Source organism: Panicum virgatum, chromosome 4K (genome assembly GCF_016808335.1).
Source record: "Panicum virgatum strain AP13 chromosome 4K, P.virgatum_v5, whole genome shotgun sequence".
NCBI lineage: Eukaryota > Viridiplantae > Streptophyta > Magnoliopsida > Poales > Poaceae > Panicum > Panicum virgatum.
The window spans coordinates 29,212,285-29,239,558 of record NC_053139.1 but is presented as its reverse complement, the minus strand read 5'-3'; the positions used below and the strand labels follow the sequence as shown (position 1 = coordinate 29,239,558).

The 27,274-nt window shown below is 42.8% G+C and overlaps 3 protein-coding genes across 4 annotated transcripts; 2 read left to right on the top strand and 1 right to left on the bottom strand.

The window, feature by feature from the left end:
* Nucleotides 1–351: 351 nt before the first annotated feature.
* Nucleotides 352–5,785, bottom strand: LOC120704728 (ABC transporter G family member 28-like). Its single transcript, XM_039989217.1, has 13 exons — nt 5,220–5,785; nt 5,030–5,106; nt 4,302–4,574; nt 4,155–4,218; nt 3,919–4,065; nt 3,735–3,769; nt 3,523–3,596; nt 2,560–3,419; nt 2,168–2,464; nt 1,600–2,079; nt 1,356–1,504; nt 784–1,073; nt 352–630 (listed from the first exon to the last, which is right to left on the bottom strand). Exons 1-13 carry the CDS (start codon nt 5,465–5,467, stop codon nt 352–354), a joined length of 3,273 nt encoding a protein of 1,090 aa, XP_039845151.1. The 5' UTR covers nt 5,468–5,785.
* Nucleotides 5,786–16,911: 11,126 nt separating this feature from the next.
* LOC120704726 (CMP-sialic acid transporter 1) lies at nt 16,912–21,453 on the top strand. Of its 2 annotated transcripts, none has more exons than XM_039989213.1 (8): nt 16,912–17,108; nt 17,693–17,776; nt 17,909–18,123; nt 18,888–18,966; nt 19,469–19,638; nt 19,776–19,962; nt 20,767–20,844; nt 20,941–21,437. In XM_039989213.1, exons 1-8 carry the CDS (start codon nt 17,058–17,060, stop codon nt 21,043–21,045), a joined length of 969 nt encoding a protein of 322 aa, XP_039845147.1. In that variant the 5' UTR covers nt 16,912–17,057; the 3' UTR covers nt 21,046–21,437. The 2 variants fall into 2 exon arrangements, with proteins under 2 accessions (XP_039845147.1, XP_039845148.1); XM_039989214.1 differs by lacking the exon at nt 16,912–17,108 and adding an exon at nt 17,181–17,327 and having other exon boundaries at nt 20,941–21,453.
* Nucleotides 21,454–21,993: 540 nt separating this feature from the next.
* On the top strand, nt 21,994–24,241 carry LOC120704727. Its single transcript, XM_039989215.1, has 2 exons — nt 21,994–22,049; nt 22,509–24,241. Exon 2 carries the CDS (start codon nt 23,659–23,661, stop codon nt 23,959–23,961), a length of 303 nt encoding a protein of 100 aa, XP_039845149.1. The 5' UTR covers nt 21,994–22,049; nt 22,509–23,658; the 3' UTR covers nt 23,962–24,241.
* Nucleotides 24,242–27,274: the final 3,033 nt, after the last annotated feature.

Here is a 27,274-nt window from a genome sequence, read left to right as displayed (position 1 = left end):
TCTACACTTCACTTAGGACTTGAGGGTTGGGTACGAACTTGGGATCTTAGGCCGATCTTTCATTTGCAAGAATTTTCAAACGGCTCCCATTCACCCCCCTCTGGTCGCCCTTTCGGTGCCTCAATTTCACTATCTTTTCTTTTCACTGAGCAACTTGTTTATGTGTCTATATCTACATGGATGGCTTCGTCCTAACTGTGGTAAAGAACACATACACGCACTCGCTACATGCCATCATGAACAAATCAGTTGCTATGTTACATAGACTAGCATCTCCGGAGCGATCAACCGATAGATTAATACTAACAAAGCTCACGTACTGGATGAACCATAACAGATCATGCTCATCCATTAGTGCTTCTGGAAGATCACCATGCAGAAGAAAGCCACGCACCGGAATATCACCCCGTTCGCTACAAGAACGACTATGCACAGAATCTTGTCGTTGATGTCATACCCACTATTCAACAGCGACCCACACCGCGTTATGAGCCATACCCCAGAGTACTTCTGAGCATTTGCAATCACGAATGCTTCCAAGGCCCACTTTGTGTAGCACAGGTTAGCAAAGAAGGTGTTCTTTTGCTGGGTTGCTATTAGTGTTAGAACAACCGGAAGCAGCGCCGACCACTGTCATCATAAACAAAGCATCATTAGTATGTATAAATATGCATACCCCACCAATATCCTATGATGTTGGGGGCAGAGGGGGTATAGACTATGGAGGCATAAAGTGCTTATGGTTAATAGATATGCAACCAATTTAACAGCTTGTCAGCTCACCAGTTGGGCAGAACCAGGTTGGAAAAAGATGGCAAAGGTGTATCCGATTCCCGTCACGCAGTAGACGAGGGCCAGAAGAACAACATAGTTTTCCCAGATTGATGACCTCGGGTTGTTAAAGAAGTAAAACATGGAGAGGTAGACGATCGGCTTGATAATCGTGTTGAAGTGATCTATTGTATCTTTGGATAAGAAGTATGCCAATGAGCTCATGCCGGATGCTCTCTCCCTCCAGTAGTGTATTTTCTCAAGCGAAAATGATCTTAGGGCCCCGATCTTGCATAGAAGAGCTGCATCCAACAGAAGCTTATTTTGCAAATGAACCTAAAAGTTCTGATTCTTGCTTATAAAGTTCAAGCATACAACACAGTGTTGCAAAATTATCTTCTTTCCATGACAGGTTCAGATTAGTTTAGAGTCCTAATTAAGCATACTGCACTCAACTTACCAGTTTGATTCGTACCCTTTTTTTCCCTACATACTCTTCCATTAGAGAAGTACGATGAACGCAATTACATGGTATAAACATCATGTATGTAATACTCCATGTCAGGATAAAGATAAAAACTTACACACGGCTATGACAGTGTATGTGTAGCCAAGTGCTCCAAAGGACTCATCGCTCACTTTAGCAAGTGTGCCCAGACAGATACCAGCAAGGCCCAGTATCAGATAGTCAACTCCTTGTATTCTAGCCTCCCGAAGCCGTTGCTTGCCACACCTGAACAACATAGAACGAGGATGTTGATAGTATTCATTTACCAAAGAGACAAAAAAAAAAGGAAGCTAAAGTTTCCACTTGTTAGAATATCTTACCTCCCCAGGTAGTATTTGTACTGCCTAAGGATACCAGGAGTACGCCGATTCGATAAGTTTTCAGATGTTTTATTGTAATCATACTCATCTTTCTTCTGCCCAACAATGTCCTTCACATTACCCCAGACTTCACCAGCAATAGATTGCCCAGTGTCACCACCTGAGGCATATTGATCTCCTCCCCCCCTAACAGAGGATTCGGAGTCAGAAGAACTCTGCAGCATATCTCGTGGAACTTCATACCCATTGTGCAGCATCCATCTAATAGGGAGATCTTTGACATTTACAGGTTCTTTTGTCTCTAGCTTCACAATTCCTTCCAAGATGTCTATATAGTAGTCCGGTGGGTTCACGCGATCTGGCACGACAATGCCCAATCCTGAAAAGTATTCCTCCACTTTCTTTACAGGCCCGTGGTATACAGTCAAACCACCTTTCGCGAGAAGTATCAAATCATCAAACATCTTGTACAATGTATAGCTGCAAATAAAACCAGCCCAGTTACGACCTTAAAGTAATTGAGTTTAAGGCAGCATACAAGCAGCAATAAGATGAGTTCGCAAAAAACCTGGGTTGATGAACAACCATAGAGATGTTGACACCCTCAAGAGCTTCCCTACGTAGGGCGCGAAGTAAAAGTAGGGATGAAGCACTGTCCAAACCCGAGGTTGGCTCATCCAAAATCAGTACAGAGGGTTCCATGACCATCTCTAGACCAACGTTTACTCGTTTGCGCTGGCCGCCAGAGATGCCGCGCTGTTCAACAGTTCCAACCAAAGAATCACGAACTGGTTGAAGCCCCAAGGACTCGATAACTCTCTCCACGACAAGGACCTTATCGGCTTTTGACATGTCAGCAGACAGCCTGGGGCATGACATGGCATGTGAAGAAATTGATGAGTCTACATTTACTAACTGGATGAGTACAAATCTTGTAGCTATGGTTTTCATTTTGCATACCTGCATCTTGCATTGAACCAGAGGTTCTCTTGAACTGTTAAGTTCCCATGGACAATGTCATCTTGCGGGACGAAGCCGATGATTCGCTTGTAAGAGCGGATAGGTTCTGTTTTCCCATTTATAAGTATCATACCTGTTGTCTGGCATCCTGTTGCCTTGCCAGCAATAGCACTCAAGAATGTGGTCTTTCCCGCGCCTGATGGGCCCATCACCGCCGCTACCCGACCAGCCATGAGCTTTCCTGTCACAGATCTCAAAAGCTTTTTCTTACTCCCCTTCAAGGTTAGAGTGAGGTCTTTGAAAGCAATCTCAATTGTGGGTCTTTTCTTGATATCTTCTTCGGTGGCCATCGATATCACTCCTGAAAACGTAAGATTCTTGGCGTCTTGTTCCATTGCCTTTTCCTTCTCAATCTGTCCGTAAGCATACTTGAAAATTTGGCTCTGGGTATGCGCATGCTTTCCTTTAGGCTTCTTTTTCTCTCCTATTTGCACATGGAAACCTTCTCCCTTCTCGGGGTTCTCGTCCAGTGAACGCACCATTTCAGTGAGGCTTTCCTTCTTTCCTCCTGGCTCGTTCGATGGCCCATCAGTGGATTCGGTTGAAGGCATACCGCCTTTGGACGATTCATGTGTCCTCAGAGTTTTCTTGCGCGAGAATGTGCGGGACAGTGACGACTGCAGGCCTGCAGCGTGTTTCTTTGCGACATCTTTAGCTGTTTTCCATCTTTCACGAGCTGCTGCTGTCTCCCTGGCATGTCTTACGGCAGCCTCCCTAGATTTTGCCTGCTTTTTCTCCCGGTTCATCAGAAGTTGTCCGGAGAAGTTGTAAATGATCAACAGCAAAAAACACAGGGCACCCTACAGAATCATCAAAGGGTAGATGCGTTAACTCAACTTCTTTGGTTAGAAGAAGACATATCACACTCTTGACTGAGGTTCCAGCTGAACCGTATCATATTACCACAAGCAGTGCACCGAATATGGTAATGTCCTGATTTGCAGAGTTTGGTTTACAGCTTCCTTTGTTAAAGCATTCTGCAATTGACAAGATACAGAGACCACATAGCATGTATAGTTAGGCCATTTCAAGCAGAGGCTATTAAAAAAACCAAATTACAGTATCAGCACAAAAGAAACAATCAGATTTTCTATATGAACAAATGTTAAACTTACTGGTTTGTGAAGTTGAGCCCTTCCTACAATAGAACCTGCAAAGGCGCAATTATTTGCATTCATTAATTAGTATTGTGAAGCATATTAAACTTTTGAGCTACGCTTATGTCGCGTTAAATAACTAAGAAAAACCACTAGTCTAGGCGGTTGACCAAATATTGAGGCATTCGATAGATAGAATTACCCACTACTACAATCGAGCTTCTGTATAGTGCTTGGGCAGTAGTAACCGGGTGGACAGAAAACATCATCTGTGCTAACAACATCTGCCCATCTATCCGCACCACCACACGTATGATTTGGCTTTCCGGCAGGTGGTTGATAGTGGTACCTGCACCAAGCAGTGTTCATGGATCAGTAATGGACAACAATATGCTCTAATTCAGAGCTTACGAAATACAGTAGTGGAAAGGATCTTACGGATCACAGACTCCACTTGTTTTGTTCAAAATGGACTCAGGACAGTATGCTCCCAAAGGACATGCTGCACACAGCACATCAGGTGAGTAACGATGTAAATAATTGCCATGCGAGTGAGCTACGGTGTGGCTGCCAGGGCTTACTTACGTATCATGCAAGTGAGGCCATGAGGGCAGAAGAACCCAGCACAGCAACCGCTGCAATCGAGGGTTCTGGAAGGGATGTTGACAGCATCTTTCAAGTTGACCTCCTGATCTTTGCCGGCACTGCATGACCATCCAGGCTCACAACCATCGATCCACGAAGTGAGGTTGCAGTTCTTGTTTGGCCTCACGTAGTTCTTTCTCCCGTTGCTCTCGAGGAAGCTCTCAAAGTAGAACTTCATCTCGGCGGCCGTGCACACGCGTTGCGGCAGGTCTCCTGTTGATCCGTTCATGGACGAATAAAATGGACAATACTTCAATGTTAGAACCTGATCTGATGGATAGTTTACGGTGGAAGACAACTACTAAATCGTGACACTCTATTACTCTAATGTAATGCTGAGGCAGGGGTTGTGCAAATGCCATGTGAAATGTGATCATTCACTTAACCAGAGTTGCATTGCGACGTTAAAAGCTAAAAACGAGCTTGATTATTCGTACATATCTTGATGCTCCAAGCCAAGTGGGCATATACAAAGGTAAGCATGTTGTGCTGTTTTTAGAAATTTTGTTTGAAACTCAATTCATCCCGGTCTTCACTGATTTAAACCGGCTCTTGGGGGTGTTCCCTAGAACTCCAGAAAAAAATTGAATTTAAACCGACAGGGAATGAAGCAACGAAACCAAAAAACCAATCTACAGAAAACAAAATGAAGGGGAACTGAAATGTACCATCCGTTTTCTTCATGCAGTTGGTCAGAAACGTGGGATCGGAGGAAAAATTGTAGGCGGTGTTCCACTCCTGGTCCCTGCATTTTTTTTTTTTGCAAGCATGCATCAATAATCCACAGCTGGTACATAGGGAGGAGGCAAAAGCATTGAGAATTATTTGGAAACGAGCGGTGATTGGATGCATGGTTACATGTTCTTGATGCAGTAGTGGAACTCCCTGCCCATCTGCTGCGCGAAGGAGGTGGTGAGGGCCTTGAGGCGGTCGTTCATCACCCCCACCACCATCGGGTTCCCGGCGGCCAGGGACGCCACGGCGCCTTTGTTGGTCTGCGCGGCGGCGAGGGAGCGGCGGCGCGGGTTGACGGCGGCACCGGCGGCGTCCGCAGCAGCAGCAGCCGAGAGGAAGAGGAGCAGGAGCAGAAGGAACAACGACGCCATGGCCGAGACTGAGCAAGGGGGAGAGGAAGCAGGGAGGCGATGGGAGGGAGACGGGGTGAAGACTCATGTCGGACCCCTCCTTCCTCGCACTCTTTTCCTCCCCTCGTCTTCTCCCTCAATTTTGCTCCCGGTGCTGGTGGCGCGGAGAGTTGTGCGCCGAAGGTTGCGGACGAGAGGTTGCGCACAGCTTTGTGCTTCCAAGGCTATTATTAGGGCCTTGTGAAGCGTTGCATTCTCCTTTGATGTAATTGTTTAGTGTGAGATTCCAGCATCCTAGCATGTTTGTTCTTTGATATAAAGTGGCCATAGAAAGAATTGTGAGCATGTTGATGTTGTTTATTTGCCGTTTAATTTGCATGAGAATGACTTTAGATCAGCTTCTTCAGCTATCACCAAGGTAAAGTATCCAGACTTCGAAGGATTCAAAGAGCCGCTAGAACAGATTACTTATCTCTCTCTCCAATACCTAAAACTTTTTTTTTTGTAATGAGAGGTGCTTCAGCAGACTACTAATCTCATCGCCAATACCAAAAAAAAATTTGGCAATCGCCAAAACATCCCTCTCTTGCTCAAATGTAGGGGGTTCCTCCTTTCACCCTATCCTTTGAGTAATCTGCTACAATACTTCACTACTATAAAAATGATTTGCAGGAACGTCCCGATTTTTTTTCATGTGCGGACCAAAATTTCACCCATTGGTACAAATGTAACGGGGTTATTGTAGCATCCGACCTGCCCCTAAAAAAATATTTTTAAGGTCGGGTCACCCCTCACCCATTCCTAAAAATGAGCGTCATTTTCAGAGGCGATTCATGGGTCACCCGCCCCTAAAAAGAGCATTTCTAGGGGCGGGTGATGCCATGAACCGCCCTTAAAAATGGTGGCATTTAGAGGCGGGTCATGGCCTCACCCGTTCCAACAAATGTATTTTTAGAGGCAGGTGATAGCATGGCCCGCCCTTACAAATAGTTTCACAGAAAAAAAATCATAATTTTTTTCATATGATCTCGGATGAAATCAAATTTTATATCAAAATTGTAGAGAATGACGAAATCTAAAACTTTGTAGTTGATAACTTTTTCATTTAAGGTTATCCAGTGGTAAAAAAATATTATTAGTTCTCTAATAGCTATAACTATACAGTATCTCATATAAGTCAAGTCATAATTTGAAGTTTCTACAATCTTAACTTTTATATACACGAAATATACTTGACATATTTTTTGTTTCTATAGTTCATAATAATCATTGTGTAGAAGTTTCACATTTTTTAATTTGTTTTACTATATATAAACAATTAAATGGATTTTCAGATAAAATAGAAAAATATTTTTTAGGAGCGGGTGATGGCGTCACCCGCCCCTAAAAATGCGTTTGTAGAGGCGGGTGATGGTGTCATCCGTCTCTACAAATCAATTTTCGAGTTAATATAAAAGAATAGCATACCTCATAGAGTCACTAGCGCTTGTGTAGTGTAGTGGTAAGAAAGGTACGCGCAAGGCTGGAGGTAGACGGTTCGAATTCCATGTGATGCAAGTGTGTATATTTCGTTAAAAAAAATTGTAGTTTGACACTACATGGCTAGTGGTAGTGGCTGGTTGGTTATGATAATTTTTTTCTTTTTTATTTTGCTGTTTTTGATTTTTAAGCATTTTTTATTTTATGGACAAGAATTTGTAACCTGCCCCTAGAAATCGATTTCTAGGGACGGGTGATGCCATGACCTGCCTCTAAAAATCATTTTTAGCGGCGGGCGCATTACCCACTCCTGAAAATGACATTTTTAGCTGCAAAAACTAGAGCCGGGTACCACATCTGTCCCTAAAAATACGATTTTACCCGCTCCTAAAAATTATTTTTGCAGTAGTGCAGCTAGTGCTTGCTACTAAAAATATAAAAAGTATTATTGGTGATGAAGAGAGAAAATATATAGAGGATACGAGAGATAAACAATTGATGCTCTAGGGATAAATAGAAGCCCAATTGATTTCCTAAATTTGACCACCCCAGTGCATGTCACTTACTGCCATCATAATTAAGATTGCGTGCTCACAACGAGAAAGGTCGGGATAGAACTCGGATCGGATAGGGATGGAATCAGATTTGGATTGGATATCACTTTTATTAATATATTTAACCTGAATACGAATTCAAATATTTTAAAATACAAATAAAAATGGATAGATCAGATTCGGCTATTTACTCGACTATAGGAACCTAGGATGTATCTTTTTTTTGCGGGTTGCAAGGTGCAGGGGTGGCACCGGCCACAGATGGCGGAGGAGAACCGGTGGGCAGCAAAGAGATGCGGGCTTCAAGCAAAAGTCGGATTAAAACGATGGTAGTCCGGATGTAAAGAAGCCGCGATGAGCCTTGAGCTGCCGGTGACAGAGAAGGCATACTGCACGGGAGCGAGCATCAGTATATGGACAAAGGTTATGTTTGGATGCTAGAGTTAGAATTTTTTTTAGATTATGGAAAATCCAGCCTTGACCTCTCACAGCTGAAAGGCTACATTTAACAAATAAAAATGGGGTACGCAGACCGCTGCTTAGCAAACACTAACATCTAACAAAATAAGATAAAAGAAGATACAATACGGAAGACCAGACTAAACTGAGCAAAACCGCTAATGCGTTAGTCTTCGTCTGAAGTTCCAACACCTTTTAGCAAAAAGCTCCATGACCAATCCTTCGATTCCTCGGCAGTTGTTCATCATGCGCACCTTCTCTTCTTCCTTAGAAAGCTGAGACCAGGATCTTGCCCAGTGCGTCCCCCTGAATATCACCTGCATATATGAGTTAGGATGCTTTCGGTTGAAAACTACATCATTTCTACTTAGCCAAATGGCCCAGCACATTGCTGCAACTCCTACCAAGACCTGTTTCCTGAGCTTCATGGGAAAACCACTCGGCCAAGAACACAGCATGTTAATAGCATTGGTAGGCGCCTTCACTCCAAAAGCAAAGAAAATTGCACTCCACACAAATTTCGCCACATGACATTCAAAAAACAAGTGCTGTATTGTTTCGTCCTTAGAACAGAAGCAACATTTGCTTTCCCCTTTCCATCTTCTTTTTAACAGATTGTCCTTAGTTAGTATGACCCCTTTTTGAAGGTACCATAAGAAAATCTTAATTTTCAGAGGTACCTTTATCTTCCACACCACGCTATTACACGGTATACTATTTGTCAACATTAAATCCCTATACATCGATTTCACAGTGAATACTGAGTTTTGGGTCAGAGTCCATTTGAAAGAATCATTAGCATCATAAGAACTATATTCATTACTTTTGAGACTAGCTCGTGCCATAACCCCAACTTGTCCCCAACCAAGGCTCTCCTAAACGAGATATTCAGAGGTATAGAACCTAGAGCACAAGCAACTGTTTGATTTCTCCTTCTCACAATATTGCAAAGAGAGGGATACTGTTGCATCAAAGGTTTTCTACCCAACCACCAGTCCTCCCAAAACCTTGCTTGTTTACCATTATTAATCTGAAACTTTCCTCTTTGTAGAAAGTGTTCTTTGATCTCCAACAGACCTCCCCAAAACTGAGAATCTCCTGGCTGTTTGGTTACTTGTGTCAGAGTTTTCCCACTTAGGTATTTCTTCTTGAGAAGTTGTTGCCAAGTGCCCTCCTCATTTAACAACTTGAACAACCATTTGCTTAATAAACAAGTATTTTGAGCCTCGAGGTCAGTAATTCCTAACCCACCAATACTCTTGGATGTACTCAGTATATTCCATTTGACCAATCTGTATTTTTTCTTATGCTCATCACACTGCCAAAAAAACCTGGATCTATAATAGTCCAGTTTCTTAAGAACTCCTTTAGGAATTCTAAAGAAAAAAAGCATGAACAATGGCTAACGGGTAAGTACTGAGTTTATCAGTACCAGTCTGCCCCCAACTGACAGCAGTTTACCTTTCCAGCTACTCAGCTTCTTTTGAAATCTTTCTTCTATATGGCTCCAATCTCTATTGGTTAGTTTCTGATTATGCATTGGAATCCCCAAATACTTGAATGGGAGAGAGCCCTCTTTACATCCAAACACTTGAATGTACTTATCTATCTTTCCTTTTGCTTCTCCCATACCAAAAACTTCACTCTTGTGGTAATTGATCTTTAATCCAGAGAGATTTTCGAAGGCAGTTAACACTAACTTCAGGTTCTTTGCTTATTCGATGTTATCCTCTAGGAAAAGAAAGGTGTCATCTGCATATTGTAGAATTGATAACCCTCCTTCTACCAGGTGTGGCACTACTCCCTTTATTTGATTTTCCTCTCTTGCCCTTGAGATCAACAATGCAAGCATATCAGCCACAATGTTGAAAAGCACTGGTGATAAGGGATCGCCTTGCCTTAAACCCTTCTTTGTTTGAAAGAAACTGCTCACAATATTATTTACCTGAATCCCAACACTGCAACCAGTAACCGTTTTCTTAATCCAAACACACCACTGAGGTGCAAAGTCTTTCATTCTCAGTGTTTGTTGCAGAAAATCTCACTTTACCTTATCGTATGCCTTCTCAAAATCTAGTTTTAGAAGGATCCCACTTTGTTTTTTTCCTTTTCATTTCATGGATGGTCTCATGCAGCACCACTACTCCTTCCAAAATATATCTTCCTGGTAGGAAAGCACTTTGAGATGGTTCAATTATTCTATTTGCCACTGTTGTAAGCCTATTAGCTAAGACCTTAGTAAAGATCTTAAAACTAACATTCAACATACAAATTGGTCTATACTGTTGGATCATTTTGACTTCTTGCAGCTTTGGAATTAAGGTTACCATACCAAAGTTTAGACTAAATAGGTCTAGGTTCCCACTATGAAAGTCCCTAAACAGTGCCATGAGGTCATCCTTTATGAGGCTCCAAAATGCCTGATAGAACTCCACTGGGAAACCATCTGGTCCTGGAGCTTTGTTGTGCTTCATTTGAAAAATTGCATCTCTAACCTCTTTTTCTGTAAACTCTTCTACTAAAATCTTGTTTTCTTCCTCCTGCACCTGTATTATGTCCTCCTTTCTTGTCTCATCTAAAGAAATATTATTTCTTTCTGATTTCCCAAATAAATTTTTGTAGTACTTGTAACATACTTTTTCAATTCCTCTTCTCCCTCAATTATCCCTTCCTCTTGTTCCAATCTGTAAATCCTAGTCTTCCTTCTCTTTCCATTTGCCACCATCTGAAAATACTTTGTGTTGCTATCACCTTGGAGTAATTTCTTTGTTTTGGCCCTTTGAAACCACCTAATTTCTTCCTCCTCAAAATCTGAGCAAGTCTTTCTTTTATGCACTGTTTGAGGTCCATCTCTTGCTGGTTCAAAAGATAATCTTATGCTTTTTTTATCTAGTTCATTTGTTTTCCTTAATAACTCTTCCTTTTCGTTCCTATAAGCTCCATTCAGATTTATTGCCCACCCTCTTAGAAATTGCCTTAATCTTCTAATCTTATTTTGCCATTTCTACAAAGCATTGTTTCCCCTTTTTTCTTTGTTCCAGACTTCAGAGACCATATCAAAAAAGTTTTCTTTTAACAGCCAACTTAGTTCAAACTTGAACATAGGCTGCCTGCCACCTTTTTCTTCTTCCCCAGTGTTCAAAAGTAGAGGAGTATGATATGAAATTTCCCTACTTAAAGCCACAATAGTAGCAAGAGGGTAGTGTTGTTCCCATTCAGTGCTTACCAGCACTCTATCTAATATCTCAAAAGTTGGATTCTTCAAAGAATTTGCCCAGGTATACTTTCTTCTTGACATTTCTAATTCCCTCAGGTCTAGGCCATCAATGACTGCGTTAAACAGAAAAGGCCACCTTGCATTGACCTTATTTTTTTTTTTCACTAGGACTTCTGATAATATTGAAGTCACCACCCACAAGAATAGGAAGTTTTTCTTTGTCACAAGTTTGGACCAGCTCTACAAAAATTTTTCCTTGAATTCTGGCTGTGCAGCTCCATACACAGCCACTAGCACCCATTTGAAGTTATCCCTTTTATTTCTGAGCTTGAACTTCACAAAGAAATCCCCCTCCTCTATGCTACCAACATCAAACTCGTCTGCATTCGCCCCTAACAAAATGCCTCCTGACCTTCCATGAGGTTCAGTCCAGTGCCACACAAAATTTCTCCCATTGCATAGACCATTAAGTCCAGTTGGTGAGAAATCTTTTTTTCCTATCTCTAGAAGAGCAATAAAATCTAAATTTTGCTCTTTTGCTATATTAGCAAGAAATTTTATTTTAGCCAAGTCATTAAGACCTCTGTTATTCCAAAAAAACTCTCTTCATTTGGAAATAATGGTCATTGTTTTATTCAGATTTACTTTACAAGTCTTCTTCTTTAGTGGCTTAGCACTAGACTTGTTCTTTTTCCTTCCATCTCCTTTTTTTCTTCTAATGTGAATATTGTCTTCATCATAAATTTCCTCCCAAAGTTCTCCACACAGTTCCTTGACAGCTAGGCATTCAATCTCTTCTAAACTTTCATCCTCATCACTAACAGGAAAATCCCACTCTAAACTCTCTAAATTCCCTGGGTTGGTCGTGCTAAAAGCATTTTTACATAAGTTATCTATAGAAGAAGGTACAATACTAACACCTATCTGAGTTAAATTAGAAGGCACAACATTCTTATCAAGAGAAAACAAGGAGGGGCAATTAGAATTACCTTCCATGTCTTCTAGGTTTCTTTCTGCAGTCCTTCTTGCCGTCTTCTGTAGTATGTGCTCATCAGCATGCTTTGCCAGCCTGGGGCTTGCCCTCAATGGGGATGAGACAACCTCAGGAATTGCGGCAGCCACCTTCAGGTCTACCGTCTTCTGTGGTGATTTCAGATTTATCACCTCCTGTTGACTAGTTCTAGCCATTTCAGCCTTACCCACTATCTGTCCAGGGTGCAATTCAGAGCTACATATTTGTTATTCATTCTCAGCATCAAACTGGTTTTCCTTGCTTATTTCCTTTTCTTTACTGGGCACATTCTCAGTTTCTGCCATCACTAAATCGACTGCATCATCCAAGGTTGTCAACAGCAATATCTAATATTTCTTTAGCTTTTGCCCTTAGGAAGGCAGTAAACTCCTTATCTGTCAAATTCAACAGCTTCTTTTTAAAGTTTGCTGTATTTAGATTCAGCTCATCTGCCTACAAGTTATACTGTGTATTTTTCTCTTCCCCATCATCCTCCTTTGACTCCCTATCAAAACTTTTTTTGTCTCTTTCGGTCCCTCTTATCTTATGATATTTTTTCAGGGCTCTGTTCTCCTCCCCCTCCCCATCTCCTTCTCCTCCATCCCAATCTACTTCCATTTCTTCTCCATTTTCATCAAATCCTTTTTTCTCGACTTCAAATTCTAGTTCAAAATAATGATCAACGATGACAACGTCCAACCGAGCTGGGATTAGCAAAGGGTTCAGAACTGCCACCATAATTCTTCCAAAGTCATTCTTCCTAGTTGTCGCTATGTCCACAACTTGAGTTGATCCTAACATGGAGCCCACTGCCCACAAATTTTGGTACTCTCTCAGTGACTTCCTTATCCCTAAAACTCTTATCCAAACTTTAGGTAGTAAAAAACCTTCCTCCTTCTCTTGCCATTCTTCAAATTACAACCTGAGGCCCTCCTTGCCCTCTACACCCTTGACATCAGCACCACCAAAGGCCACAGACCTCTGTAGTTCAATACTTGACGGAAATCTGGTTACAAAATAGTTATTATCCTGTTCAGTCAGCTCCCAAGTCCACTTTCCAGCAAAAATCCTCTGAAGTTGCATCACCACCTGATCCCTCGAGAGCTCTCCTCCAACCACCGAGATTAGAGCTTGTCTTGTTTCTTTCTTAGATTTTGGCAAGGGTGGGTGTGGGATGTGATAAAAGCCAAGTCCATGGACTGCATAACCAACAGCGTGGGCAACTGGCCTGCTCTGCTTCAAAATCGGGCACTTGTGGTTGACATGATCATGACCATCGCAAATAACACAGTATAACTCAGCTTCACACTTACTTGCCAAATGACCTCTCTTAAAACATCTTGAGCACTTTAACCCCAACGCACTATCAGCCTTGCCATCAGCCTCATCACCAGCTCCCTTGCCATCAGCCTCAAGCATCTCTGTATCAATAATATTATCAGCCTTGGACTCATCAGTCTTTTGCTTGTGGCTCACTTCATCCTTTGCTCTGTCCTTAGCACCCCACGAACTCTGGTTTGATTGCTCCTGGCGTGCTCTCCATCCCAACCTCTGGCTTCTAGGATGTCCTCTCACCCCTTCCTCCTCTCTGCTCCATCTACGAGACGGTTCAAATCGCGGCCACCCACGTCCGCGACCACCAATCCCGTAGCCAAAGGCGCCACCTCTCCTCTGCATCTTCTCCCACTGCACAACCAAATCTCTTCTCTCTTCCTTCGCTCTCTTGATCTCACTACCAGAGTTCCGCTGGTCAGTTTTCACTCTGAGGTTTTCTTTGTCAGTCTTATCACCCGAACAGGTGGTGCCTCCTTCCTTTCTGGTTTCACCTCTTAAGCTTCTCACCCAATTAATGTCCTCCCTCTCACTTCTCTTCCCGATGTAGTCATTGGAGCAATTGGCCCCAACATCAGAGTTAAGAGTCATAACTTCCCGTCGTCTCGGCTTTCCTCCATTTTTAAAAAGTGTCCCCAGGCTGTCCGTGAATTTGAACCAACGAGCTGTACCGCCACACCAATGGGCCTGTCCAGGCGCTGATCCGGCCCAACACATCAGCCCAGCTGACTGAGAAGTGAGGGTTTGTCTTCCTTTCGACCTCACCGTCATCCCCGCCGCCAACGCTGCCGCCGCGCAAGGCACAGCTCCGGCAGATCCCCCTTGCCCCGATGTCCCCACCAAACTTTTCAGCTTGCCTTGTGAACTTCTTCCTACTCTGAGATTAGTCGCCAAAATGTCCCCCAGTGATAAACTGGGTGAAATCCTTCTCGCTGGCAAAGGACCCTTCCATGATTTTATCCTCGGTGATAACCGCTCCGCCACAATGTCAACAATCTGCCGCGCCAGTAATCTTGGATGCTTTACCTGCCCTGCACCAACACAAGCAGACGCAAAACAAGGCGAGAAATCCCCAGCAGCAAGCAACTCCGCCTGGCATACCTCGTCGACGGTGAAGCCAGCGAGCAGAGCCTCCTTCAGAATCTCTGCATCCGGCACCGAATCAACCGAGGAAACTGGAGTAGCAGCCTCAGCTTCCTCCTCCCCGTCGGATTCCTCATCTTGCAGGGCCCAAAACCATGAACCAGTACCCGCCGGCCTTACCCCCAGAAGCGGATCCGCCGACACGAAGCTCGGAGCCGAGTGCCGTCAAGGCAAGCAGGTAGCCGCGCCGTAGGCTCCCGCCGGAGACGCCGTCGGAGTGCCAAGCGCCTCCCCGTCAGACACGCCGAGAGCTTCCGCTGGGGACCCGCCTAGCTAGAGTTAGAATTAGATTTGGTTTTTTACTCATCTAACTCAAAAAATCCAAACATATATATTAAATTAGGTTGGATGCATCTAATCCACTAAAAAAAAATCTTTTAGGGGATACTTATTGGGATTAGATTGGGATAGCCCCACCTTCTTTCCCCCACTTTGTCACCCCTAGGATCCCTCTGTGGCCACCCGCCCTCCCCCTCCGCGACGCACCCCCGATCCCCCCGATCCATGTCGCCACCCCGCCACCCCTCCGAGCAGTCCGTCTCTCCGATCTGCATTGCCAACCCGCCACCCCTCCGAGCGCCGCCCCTCGAAGTGCCGGTGGCCCCTCCGGGCTCCGCCCCTCTGAGCAGTCCGTGAAGGAGCTTGCGGCGGCTGCGATGAAGAAGCTGAAGGCGGCCGTGGAGGGCACGATGCAGCCAAGGAGTGCGTCGCGGGGTTCGGGACCATAACCATCTCGCAGCTCGAGTATGAGTACGAGTACCTAAGCGGGTGCGCAGCGCTGGCGTGGGTGCAGGCACTCAATGCCGGCGAGAAAGATCGGAGCTGGAGGCGCCAACGAAGACGGCCGAGCGTGTGGCCACCGAGTTGCGTGTTGGGGAGGCCGGGGCAGCGGTGGAGGCGATGAGCGCAGTGGGCGAGCAGAGGGCGCCGGGAGATGTACGACTGAGACGCGGTGGCGACGGAGTGGGAGGGGCTGATGTGCGTGTACCCGGGGCGGCGGTCGAGCAGGGTTTCGGCGATGATGCGGAGGGCGAGGGCGTGGCGGCTGTCGGTGTCGTTTATCTATGTCATTTATGAGCGGGAGGAGGCCACACAAGAGCTGCCCACCCTAGATCCGGCTGGAAAAGGGTTTAAAGGAGCCAAATGATTGGGAAAATACATTTATTATCAGTCTAACCCTTTCATCCAAACAACTCTTTGGTTAAAATTAGTTCAGAGTTAGTCACGAGCTAAAAACTAATTCTAACCTCTAACTTAGCTAGAGTATCCGAAGGGCCAAAGGTGAAATCATGGACCCACACCGTGAGCATGAGATACAACCCCACTAACCGAAAAACAAAGAGTTGCAACCCAAATTATCTCTAATTACTCACTCTGTTCCAAATTATAATTCGTTTGACTTTTTTATCTCAAATTTGACCACTAAGCTTATTCAAAAAATTTATACAAACATAGTCAAATTTAACTCATTCTTGCATAACTTTTTTAATAAAGTAAGCCACCATAAAAAAGTGATATTTTGCACCAATTTTTAAATAAGATGAGCAGTAAAACTTAAGATTTAAAAAGTGAAATGAACTATAATTTGAAACAGATGCACTATATAATAATAGCTGTCATATATGTTGAGGCTCATCAGCAGTAATCAGAGTCGCACGCGACTACGTGCTACAATATCGAAGGAATCAAAACTTGTGACTCTACCTCGAGCTCCATGCAAATCAAGATTTAAAATAAAAAATTCTTAGTTTACAAATCAAACATTCAAATTAAATTTTAATTGCTCCATTATTCTTTTTACAATAGGATCTTCAAAATAAGATTACACTTGAACATATTTTATTTAAACTCTTAAATATTTTTTAATAACATTTTCATTATGAAGCTAAGAACAATTGTTCTAGCTTCAAAACAAAATTGTTCTAGCTTATAAAAAATAAATGTTCTAGTTATGAAACTATCTACATATACTCAAATGCGATTTTATTTTGAAGATTCATAGTAAGAAACAAATCAGATTTTGATTTGAATATATAGTTTAACTTTTTCTATCTGTTACATTCTTTTTTTTCTTTCTTATTGGGCCGTGTGCACAGCCCGTTCTGACTTCTGCAGGTTTATACGGTTGTGGGCTGCAGATTTATTTTAGGAGATGGAGATTTATTGGGCCGCGAGAAGACGGAACCAAAAAGCGTGCTCCTCTCAAAAAAAAAAAAGCGTGTGGTTTCGGGGAAACAAACAATAATAACGGAAGTTAGCGGGGGTAAAGTGCAAAAGGCAAGTTCGTCGTGCTCAGCTCGTCCAGTCAGGTAGTGGTGCCCTGCCGGCTTGCCGCCCGCCTCCAATCTCGGCCTCCGTAGAGAAAGAGGGAGGGAGAGAGACCTGGAAAAGCGCGACGACGTCGAAGGGGACTCGATGCAGTGGTACTTGGTGGCCGCGCTCCTCACCGTCCTCACCAGCTCCCAGGCAATCCCCGCTTCCCCCGTTTCGTCTTCTTCTTTCTCAGCCGATTTGATCAGGGAAGCGGCCCAGATCTGTCTACAGCCGGGTTTTGGTTGCGCGATTCGGTTGCTGGGTAATTTGGGGTGTTTCTTGTCGAGGTGCGCGGTGGAATGGGTGGCGGAGGTGGCGTCAATCTGCAATTTCATTCCCGATTGGTGTCGCCATTAGCCCATTACCATATTGGTGAGAAACGCACTTCAGACGAATGCCATCTTGGACTTCTGGGGATTGCCAAATAGGTAGAAGGATTCGGTCCCCGGGCGAAATTGGTTGTCAGGAAGCTTGGTATTTGTTATGTTGTATTGTTTGGGGTACATGGGGTCGATTTGGTGGACTTGTGGGATGGGAAATGCTCTGGCCGTGAGTTCGTGAGTGAAGAAACTTTATTTCAAGTGAAGAATCATGGTCATTGAGCAGTTTAAGTTCTGAGGATGTAGGCAGTAGGGTTAAGTCTTAATTAAATGTTTACACATGTGTTGCGGTTTGGCTTATTTTCTTAATTTATCAGTCTCCTGTGTTAACATTACCCTTTTCCTGACTGTGTGCAGGGTATATTAACTACTCTTTCCCAGAGCAATGGCAAGTACAAGTACGACTATGCAACCATTCCCTTCCTAGCAGAACTCTGCAAGGTAAAAAGCTGCAGTTCTCTTCATTCTTAAGCTGCTGTACGTAAGGTGTTTGGTACCCTTATACCAGTAAATATACTGGACAATGTTTTGAAGATGAATTTCTGTGTTAACATTACCCTGTCCTCGACGCAGTTGTCTGTATCAAGTTTCTTCCTTTGGAAGGAAAGCCAGTCTTCATCTCCACCAAGGATGACAAAGGAGTGGAGGAGTGTGCGGCTATATCTTGTTCCTTCAATAATATACCTCATCCATAACAATGTGCAGTTTGCAACCTTGACCTATGTTGATCCATCTACCTATCAGATAATGGGGAACTTGAAAATTGTGACAACCGGAATTTTGTTCAGGTATGTAACTTGTCTATTCACTAAAATGTTCATTATTTTTTACCTTTAGCACTATTTACATGATAGAATCCATATTTCATTTCTTATTGTCCTCTGGACCGAGTCCTTAAAGCTGATTTTTTTTTGTCTTAATGATACAAAGATTTGAAGTGCATAAGTGAAATGGTGGGATGATTCAAAATATTTCAAGCAGTGGGAAGTTTGATTTGTTTTTGTTCTTGCCATTAGCAATTAGTTCACTCAACACTGGCAATACCAATTATCGTCTGAATATATCCTTCCGTTGTAAACAATGTTTGACCCTTTAATCTTTTGAATGTACAATAATTGTGACAACTTATTTAATAATGGTCTCGAACATAAAAAGAATTTATTGGCATATATGTGGGTAGTTATTCCCATGGCTCCATCTTCCTAAGCATCTATCTTACTGTTCAGTATTTTTCAGGCAATAAATGGCAGCTGTTCCATGGTACACTACCTAAGCAGTGCACTGAAAATGCTTACACCTTTTTTCTTGGTTTACATGTTATAGTAGTCAGACTTTTGCATGATGTTTGCGCACTTTGTTGTTTAGCATCCAGAGATGTGCTTGTTTGTATTTCCATAAGCTTATGCTTGTTTCTTCAAACTTATTTCAGACTTTCAATCTGTTGCTGGCAATAAATTGAGTTTACATGCGAATAAAACTGTGTTATTGGTGCTTTATCCTTCTTCCCCTTAATTAAATAGTGCTCTTGATTTTCTCTCTGTAAATCTACTAGGCTTGTCCTAAAAAGGAAGTTATCAAATCTACAATGGATGGCGATTGTTTTGCTTGCTGTTGGTACAACTACTAGCCAGGTTTGTTAATAACATTATGAAATAACCCTGTTTATCTTTATCACACAATTTTTGTTCTAAGGATGATTTGTTTTCCACTTGAACTTCTTCTGTCTTGTCTCACTTTGATGTAAATTTTGTGAGCATGTAACCAGAGAACATCTGGTTGCCATTTCTTCCCTTTGTTTTGAATTTTATCTACATGCAATATACATGCTCCAAGGCATAATTTTTTCGGTATGTAAAGTAATCTAATTTCAGAATCTTAACAAAATTACAATCCATCACATAATTTCTAGATACACTAGAAGCTTTATGAAACTTTTTAAGCTATGTAGTTAGTTGACCCGAGTTATTCTTTTTTATACATGAATCAATAAACTATCAGCATAAATGGATTTGGTTGGCATCATTTGCTATTTTTTTAACTAAATAGTATATGGATTAAATATGCTATGTAGCTTAGTTGTACTGGGTTTAGCTAATAAAATTTGGGCTCAGTTTAAACTTCTTGTTTTTTTAGGTCAAAGGATGTGGAGATGGACCATGTGATTCGCTTTTCTCGGCGCCATTACAGGGTTACATGCTTGGTATACTTTCTGCTTGTCTTTCAGCACTAGCTGGTGTCTACACAGAGTACTTGATGAAGAAGAACAATGATAGTTTGTACTGGCAAAATGTACAGTTATATACGTAGGTATCTATATCTAACACTTGTCCATTTATCTGAAATTTCACATACCAAAAACCAACGTGCCGCAGTGTGTACTTTTTTAGTCACCAGTGTTCTTGAACAAACACTATTTCATATCCATCCTATGTGTTGTCAGGTTTGGAGTTATATTCAACATGGGGTGGCTAATTTATGGCGATTTCAAAGCTGGATTTGAGTTGGGTCCATGGTGGCAGCGCCTATTTAATGGCTATTCTGTCACAACATGGATGGTTGTGTTCAATTTAGGGTCCACTGGTCTACTAGTATCATGGTTGATGAAGTATTCAGACAATATAGTCAAGGTGAGATAACTGGATTCCTTTTCCATTCAAGTGGACTATGATAGGCTTTTTTGGTTGAACCGCTTTTAGAAAATTTCAGTATTTTGTTAACTGGTTTTTCATAATATAAACTGCAAACATAATATTATTGTCTCTCAAAGTGCAGATCGGTTATGACAGAAACAGCAATAGGATAAGGGATAGCAGAAAATGTGTAGTCTTAATTTTATTTCATTTCCCAAACAAACTACATGATTTTTTATTATTCCTTTTCCACTGCTTCGAAACAAGTGCAGAAACTGCAAAATGACCCTCCTTATGAGTGCTGCTAAAATGATTTGAACTCACTACTTTTTCCTAATGCCTTTAAGGTGAAACTGTATTCTTTTTGTCTCTATCGGTTTGCTGTGTTGGTGTTTGTTGAGAAGATGGCTTACCTGACTGATCTGGCTCTTTCATTGCATACTTTGAGCATGCTATACATCTATGCCTAAGAAGGCATGCAAATTAAACTATCAGTATGTCCTGTGTCAGAAATAAGGATTTATGTAGTAATTCATAGTGATCAAGACAGGATTTTTGCTCTATTCAGAATTGCTCTTCCAGAACCTTTGTGTGAGTTGGTTTGGAAAATTATTTTTTTCAAAAGATTGCACCTGGACTCATTGGCTCTTGGAAAATTTAATTTTGTTGAAGCTTGCCCTGAACTCATTTGATCTTATTAATATGATGGTTGGTGAAAGATACTTATTTTTTCAATTTTATGCATTATTTTGTCATCACCAGAAGTTGAGATGTTGTGTCAATGGAACTCTGTTTTGACAGGTGTACTCAACTTCAATGGCCATGCTATTAACGATGGTTTTATCTATATACCTTTTCAGTGTGAAAGCAACAATTCAGGTGCTTTTGATGTACTCTAGTTTCGCAGTTGGATTCTGGTCCTTGTTATTTACTATATTTTCTACTAACACATTCTTTAACACCATTCTTATGCAGCTTTTCTTAGGCATTATCATCTGCATAATATCTCTGCAGATGTATTTTATGCCTGTCCACATGCTTGTTGAATTGCCACAAACATTACCTGTTACATCAAAGTAGGCTTAGCTAACCTGATCGGAGGGTAGAACACTGTTTATCTGGGGGCAAGAATCTGTTTGATTGACCTGTTTGGGCAAATTTGTGGCTGGAATCTCAACTGCTGTGGTTAGTTTGATGATGCAGAAAAGGTGAATCAACAGTGAAGTGAGCTTGTCATACCAGTGTATAAAAACTTTGACTCCTACAAGCTCTCCTACTGTTTTTCAGGTAAAAGATGGGAGGCTGATTGGTATTGTTTTGTCTTAGGGAAAAGGAAATCAAGCAAACTTTTTGATTTTTTTTTAAATAGTGCAAAACTGTCCATTACTTACATCCAAAATTGACATTATTATTAGAGTAGATTCAAAACTGGCAAGTGCAACAAGTTATGCCATCTTTGCAAAAAGTGTCAATTCTCTCCACACTACACTGATTATTTTTTTCCTTACAGTTTATTTTCATGTATCTATCTGTTCAGGAAATATTCAGAAAGAACATGATCGAGCACATCCTCTTTATGTGCAAATAAATTTTCTTTCTTGAAACATGGAATTCTCCTCTTAAAATATCTACTTAGAAAACTGGAGGAAATGTGTAGCCAAGAATAGATTGTGGTGGTTGAGGCCTCAATCATGCAACCAAGTGACTGGCATGGCTTGCTGCAGTATCTCAGGCCACCGGCATATGGTTATTGATGTACCAATATAAGTTGGTAAACTCGTGGTTGAAAGTATTGCCCCCCCCCCACCCAAACACACACCTGTTGCTAGTTCTAGCCCTTAAAAGAGTCCATTGAATAGTGTGCCAACTGAGATTCAATAACTTCATATTAGCCTGTATAACTAAGTATAGCTTGTTTCATCAGTACTAGCAGTACCTGCTTGGATTTCAGGTCATCTTGACCCGAGTTATCTGCATGTGGGCCTGTGGCCTTCAGAAACATGAGCATTATATTGCATCTTTTTTATTGGCAGGATTGGTCCTGGGATTCTTCCCTCTACCTCAAGAAAACTTTTAAATTCCAGGTGAGCTGGCCCTAGACACTCTAGAGTTAGAAAGGTGCAGCCATCTGACCATGTGAATAATGAATATCGCTCCAATCTTGCTAGGATTGGTCAAAGGATATGACTTGACTTCCCAGTCCAGATACAATTTTCATATTCAGTTTTCTCCTTTGTTTAGCTAGCCAATGATAAATTGTTTGTCACTTTAATTTCGTGAAGCAAGAGAAATCTGTCAATTTTCTTTGTATGCTGGAATTGGAAATTTAGGGGCCTCTCATATGGCTTACTTCTATGAAAAGCTTAAGAACATTAGTGATTATGTGAGGAGTACCTCTTCTTGCTGAGCTCGATTTCCTTTGTCCTGTATCCCTGGATAGAAGTTATTTTTAAGGTACCTGAAATTAGTGAACTTGATGTTTTGATTCAACCAACCAGGGAACTTGTCCACTGGTCCAGGGTAAACTAATGTTTTTTTTTTAGCAAAGGAGCTTCATAGGATGTGAAGAAAACCCTTGCTGGCTGGAAACATGCTTTCTCAAGGTTTGCACCGGTAAGTTTCCAACTCCTAGCTTTGCTTGCTAGCATCTAAAGTAACAACTAACAAAGCCAGTGACTGGTATGCACAAAAGAAACTGTAACCATCGACGGGCACTGATGGATGAGTTGACAGTTGAGCCGAATCTGGTGTTAGCTCCCTCTGATTTCCCCTCTTGGCCGGTTTCTTCTCTTCCATGCCCTCCTTCCCTTCTTTGAGAAGAGGAAAAGGGCAAGGGCTTCACCACGAACGTTCATGTTACCATCCTGCCAACGGCACCGCGTGAAAAAGGTGAGGTACATTGCTTTTGTGTCTCGATGCGACAATCTCTGTTTCTTTCGAGAAATGTCCAGTGATGGCCTGTTTCGGCTAGGCAACGAATCGAAAAATGAGGAAACAATAGCGAGGCAAATTTGCCGAAAGCAGGTTGCCGTTTGTGCGCAAGGGATGCCCCTGGTTTCGTGTCGCCCGCCCATAGTATCAGCTCTCAACAGGTACCTCAGTGCTAACCACAGCACGTCACATCCTCCGGAACAGAAACGCTTGCAAAGCAAGCCTGCCTGCAGTGCACGCCGAACTCATGCAACCCTATCCTAACCACATCCCCAATATACTCCCATTGGGATGGTGTTCCGGCACGGAGAAGAGCTCTAATCTTACAGATTACTGTTAGTGTATGAAATTTCCTTGCAAACACGGCATTGAACGGAAAACTGTGATTAGGATAAAATCAGCATCATGGTATCATTTATGTCTCTCGACGAGTACGAATGCGTGCGAAGCAGGGCTGGATCGATCGGTAATCTTTGGAAACCGCCATTTTTACGTGAGGAGTTGGTCCACAACCGCCGTCTCAACATGGTCTCGATGATGAAACGCCTGAAACCGCCTCAGAGTTTTCCATAAAACTTCACAACACGGTGGGCCCACCACTCTCCACACTGTGCCATTCCTCTCCAATCCCCCTCTATAAAAGGCACCTCCACGCCTGACCGTCCCCTTCGCAAGGCAAGATCGAGCAGGATCACTCAAGCCAAGCAGCAGCAGCAAGCCTCTTGCAGAGTGCTGAGCAGAGCAGCAGCTCCCTGCGCGCGCATGGGATCCTTGTTGGGCCCTACCGTGACCGTGAACGTGAGCATGACCAAGCCCGGCGCTGCGGCTGCCGGCGGCGGGCAGCAGCCGCCGGAGAGGAAGGAGGGCGGCGGCAGGTGCGGCGTGCTCGGCTGCGGCTTCCGGATGCCCCTGCACTACCCGCGGTACAAGAAGGAGGACTACGAGGGCATGCCGGAGTGGCGCGTGGACAGCCTGCTCCGCGAGTACGGCCTCCCCGCCGACGGCGACCTCGACAGCAAGCGCCGCTTCGCCATGGGCGCCTTCCTCTGGCCCGACCAGTACTGAACAGCGGGAGGAAGCTCGCCGTGGCCCGCCGTGATCGATCTGATCTCACCATGCTCGGAGGACGAGCTGCACCTCCACGCAGCTTCAGTGATTACGTTACATATAGCGATAACAACCTGATTGAGTCAGTCATCACACTCACTATTTAGAAAGAGATCGTCCTAACTTATCATCATCTGCTTGTAATGGCCGGACATGACACAGAGGCGGTGAATGCGTATGTTTCTTGCGCCCTGTATAGCTATGGCGGAATAATAAGATGTGCTCATTCTCTATCAGATACCTGTTGTCCTGCTTTTGAGTTTCTTTTTCACCTTTTTTTTATGCTGATCAGAGCTCTCAAGTATGTTTCCTGCATGAACTGTGTCTCTCTGCTTGATCGTCTGAATCGGTTGGAAAGTTTCAGTGTTGTTTCAATTGCCTACCAGTAGTTCTCCACACGATACGATACTGGATTCAGAGAAAGGAGCAGGGTTCCAACTTCCAAAGCAGTTCTTATGTTCTTTCCTCCGGAACAATAAACCTGTGATCCGGGCATTTCAGCACTTTAGCAGCCATGGCCGGCGCCGGAACTGGGGCAAAGTCGGATCGAAACCACCATGGTTTTGTAAAATCAACTAGCGCCTCTAGTCCGGCAGCACCCACAGGTTCTTGTTCTCTTTCTCTACCAAGATAGGCTGGCATCCCGTGTGGAAGCCTCTAGAAGCATCACGAAGGTGTCGTGAAGCCAACAATCCATCTTGTGGAGGCCCTGCGTACCTCATCTTGTAACTGAAGCGGTTTCAGCAGGATTTGCGGTTGCTATAGTTGGATTGACTTAATGACAGAGATCTCTTAATTAGCAGATATTGGATACATAACCGTTGCCCATAAACTAGAAAACACTCAGGAAACCTACACATCTTTGCAGGAGCATCTAAGAACGAACGCCGTACCAAACGATATCAGTTGCGCGTGCGGGATCTCCAACTTCACAAATTCCATCATGTTCTCATTTTTCACACATTCCTTCCCGTTGTTTCTGGTACGCAGCAGAGTCCTTCCCCTGATCGGCCTAAGGTTGTAAGAGTGGGAAAGGGAAGGGCGAGGTTTGAAGGAGGAGGATCGACGGGGAGGCGCCGTGGTGGCGCTGTCGCGAGGAGAGGAGGAGGAACTGGCGGCTAGGGTTTTGGGGGACTCCCGGCTCCCTTGGGAAGCCAAGCAGTAGATTGCTTTTGCTTGATCTTAATCACCAATGTTTACAAGTATTTATACTGTCTCTAGGAAATAAGGAAAAGAAATCAATATGCTAAGGAGCCCATTAGCCACTAATGGGCCTGCGTCGAGAGTAGTGCAGTCCGGTCATAACATTTCTTCCCGCCCCGGCAAACAGCTCATCCTCGAGCTGGACATTCGGGGTAGAGAAGCTTGAAGTCATCGAGCGGTCATAACAGTTTCAGCTTCAGTTCGAAAATTTATGCCGCTCCAATATAACATGTGGCTTCTCGCCATTTTTTTTCTCTTTAACAAAGGTGCGCAATCCGTTGCAAGATTTGAACTTGGAGATCCTCGACTGACAAGCGATGCATAGATGTTGTGATCGATGCTTAAATCGTGTCCTAGGATACTTGAATCTTTCAGTTTATGAATGATATAATAGAAGGAAATGGTGGCCAAAGTTCAATTTTATTAAATTCGAAAAGCACCATTTGTATTGAACCTGGAAAAGTAATGATTGAGGAAACTACAGCTTCCACCTATCATAAAAGCAATTTTAGGACCTTCCTAGTTCTCAAGCGGTACCTTTCGGTGTAGGGAATACATGTCCATCAATGTTAACAATAATCTGACTTAGCAACTCCAAGAGACTCTTCATATCTTTTCTTATTGTTAGGAATATAACCAAAGCTCCTATAGTCTAGTTGGTTAGAGGAGCTGAGGTATGGTCGCCCCCACGAGGTCGCGAGTTCGAATTCTAGGTGGGACGAATTTCCGCCCGTGGATAAAAAAATTCGCAGCAAAGCTTGGCCCGCTCGGGCATGGGCCAGGGTTCGGGGGTTTTTTCGCGGCCGGAAGAAGCCGCGTTGCTTCCTCTTAATGAAAAATGGTGGGGTCCGTTTACTCCCCCGGCCGCGTTTTTTTTATTGTTAGGAATATAGATTTTGATGTGAAAATACCCTCCAATAGCTTCTCTAAGTGGTTATCAAAATATAATCATCCTCCATTCCGCATTTCTCGCAAGCCAAAGATAGATGACGAAAATGGATTTCTAGAGTGTACACGAGATATAGAAAAACTGTTAGAGAGTGAAAACATATAGAAATTGACTTTTATGCAGAAGACTTCAAATGATAATTTAGAGAGTGAAATTTAGAAAGACTCTCGAATATGCTTACAGTTATTTAAAGCTAGCTATTCTATCATGTAGCAGTATCAAGTTTCCTTCTCAACATGGATCATGTCGCTTTAGGGAACTGACTATTCACTTTATAAAAGTAATGAGACGCTGGCTTGTTTCGTAATGTAAAGATATATGCGTGTTCGCAACGCCCATGTAGGGATGAAAACGGTCAGGAACAGTCGGGAAAACACCTTAACCATTCCCGCAACAACATATTTTGGCCGGGAATGGGAAAGCCGGACGGGAATACGAAACCGATATTATGGGATATCGGAAACGGAATAATTCGATCGGGAACGAGTCGAATACGATCGGAAATCGGAAATCCAAAACGGGAACACCGCCGCGTGTTACCACTTCAAACATTTTGCTCAACAAAATAGTTACAACTATACATAACTTATACATACACATGAAAAATGAAAGGAAAGAATTGTAAAAAGAGAAAAGGAAAACAAAGGGAAGAAAAATGATCAAACCTGCTGCTCTGTGCTCATTCGTGAATGCTGGGGCCATTGTGGTCCGCGTCCCTGGCCCTTGCGTGGTTGGCAGTAGCAACCCAGGTAGCTAGCAACTTAATTTAATTATGTTACTTAATTGTATATATACTACTTGAACGCAAAATAAAAAAACATCAATTTAATTATGTAACTTACTGATAGAATTTTAACTCAAATTTGTGCAAACTTTTATTTGAGAAAATCAAGAGCTCCTAACTAAAATGGAGAAAATATTTGGAATGGACAACTTATTGAGAGATTTTTAACTGAAGTTTTGAAAACTTTTAATTTGAGAAAATCAAGATTTTTTCTAATGGAGTATATCTACCATATATTTTTGATAAATATAGCATCCAATGATTCAATTTAAAATTATGAAATATTGTGATTGCATGAATGTTGTGTGGCTCCTTAAAATCTCCTACTACATAAA

Coding starts and splice junctions, on each gene's coding strand:
- LOC120704728 (XM_039989217.1), bottom strand. CDS start 5,467: ATGGCGTCGTTGTTCCTTCTGCTCCTGCTCCTCTTCCTCTCGGCTGCT. Junction 4,575..5,029: donor CTGCATGAAGAAAACGGATG/GTACATTTCAGT, acceptor ACGGATCAACAG/GAGACCTGCCGCAACGCGTG. Junction 1,074..1,355: donor ATACACTGTCATAGCCGTGT/GTAAGTTTTTAT, acceptor TGTTGGATGCAG/CTCTTCTATGCAAGATCGGG.
- LOC120704726 (XM_039989213.1), top strand. CDS start 17,058: ATGCAGTGGTACTTGGTGGCCGCGCTCCTCACCGTCCTCACCAGCTCC. Junction 17,109..17,692: donor CCGTCCTCACCAGCTCCCAG/GCAATCCCCGCT, acceptor GACTGTGTGCAG/GGTATATTAACTACTCTTTC. Junction 17,777..17,908: donor TCCTAGCAGAACTCTGCAAG/GTAAAAAGCTGC, acceptor TCCTCGACGCAG/TTGTCTGTATCAAGTTTCTT.
- LOC120704727 (XM_039989215.1), top strand. CDS start 23,659: ATGGGATCCTTGTTGGGCCCTACCGTGACCGTGAACGTGAGCATGACC.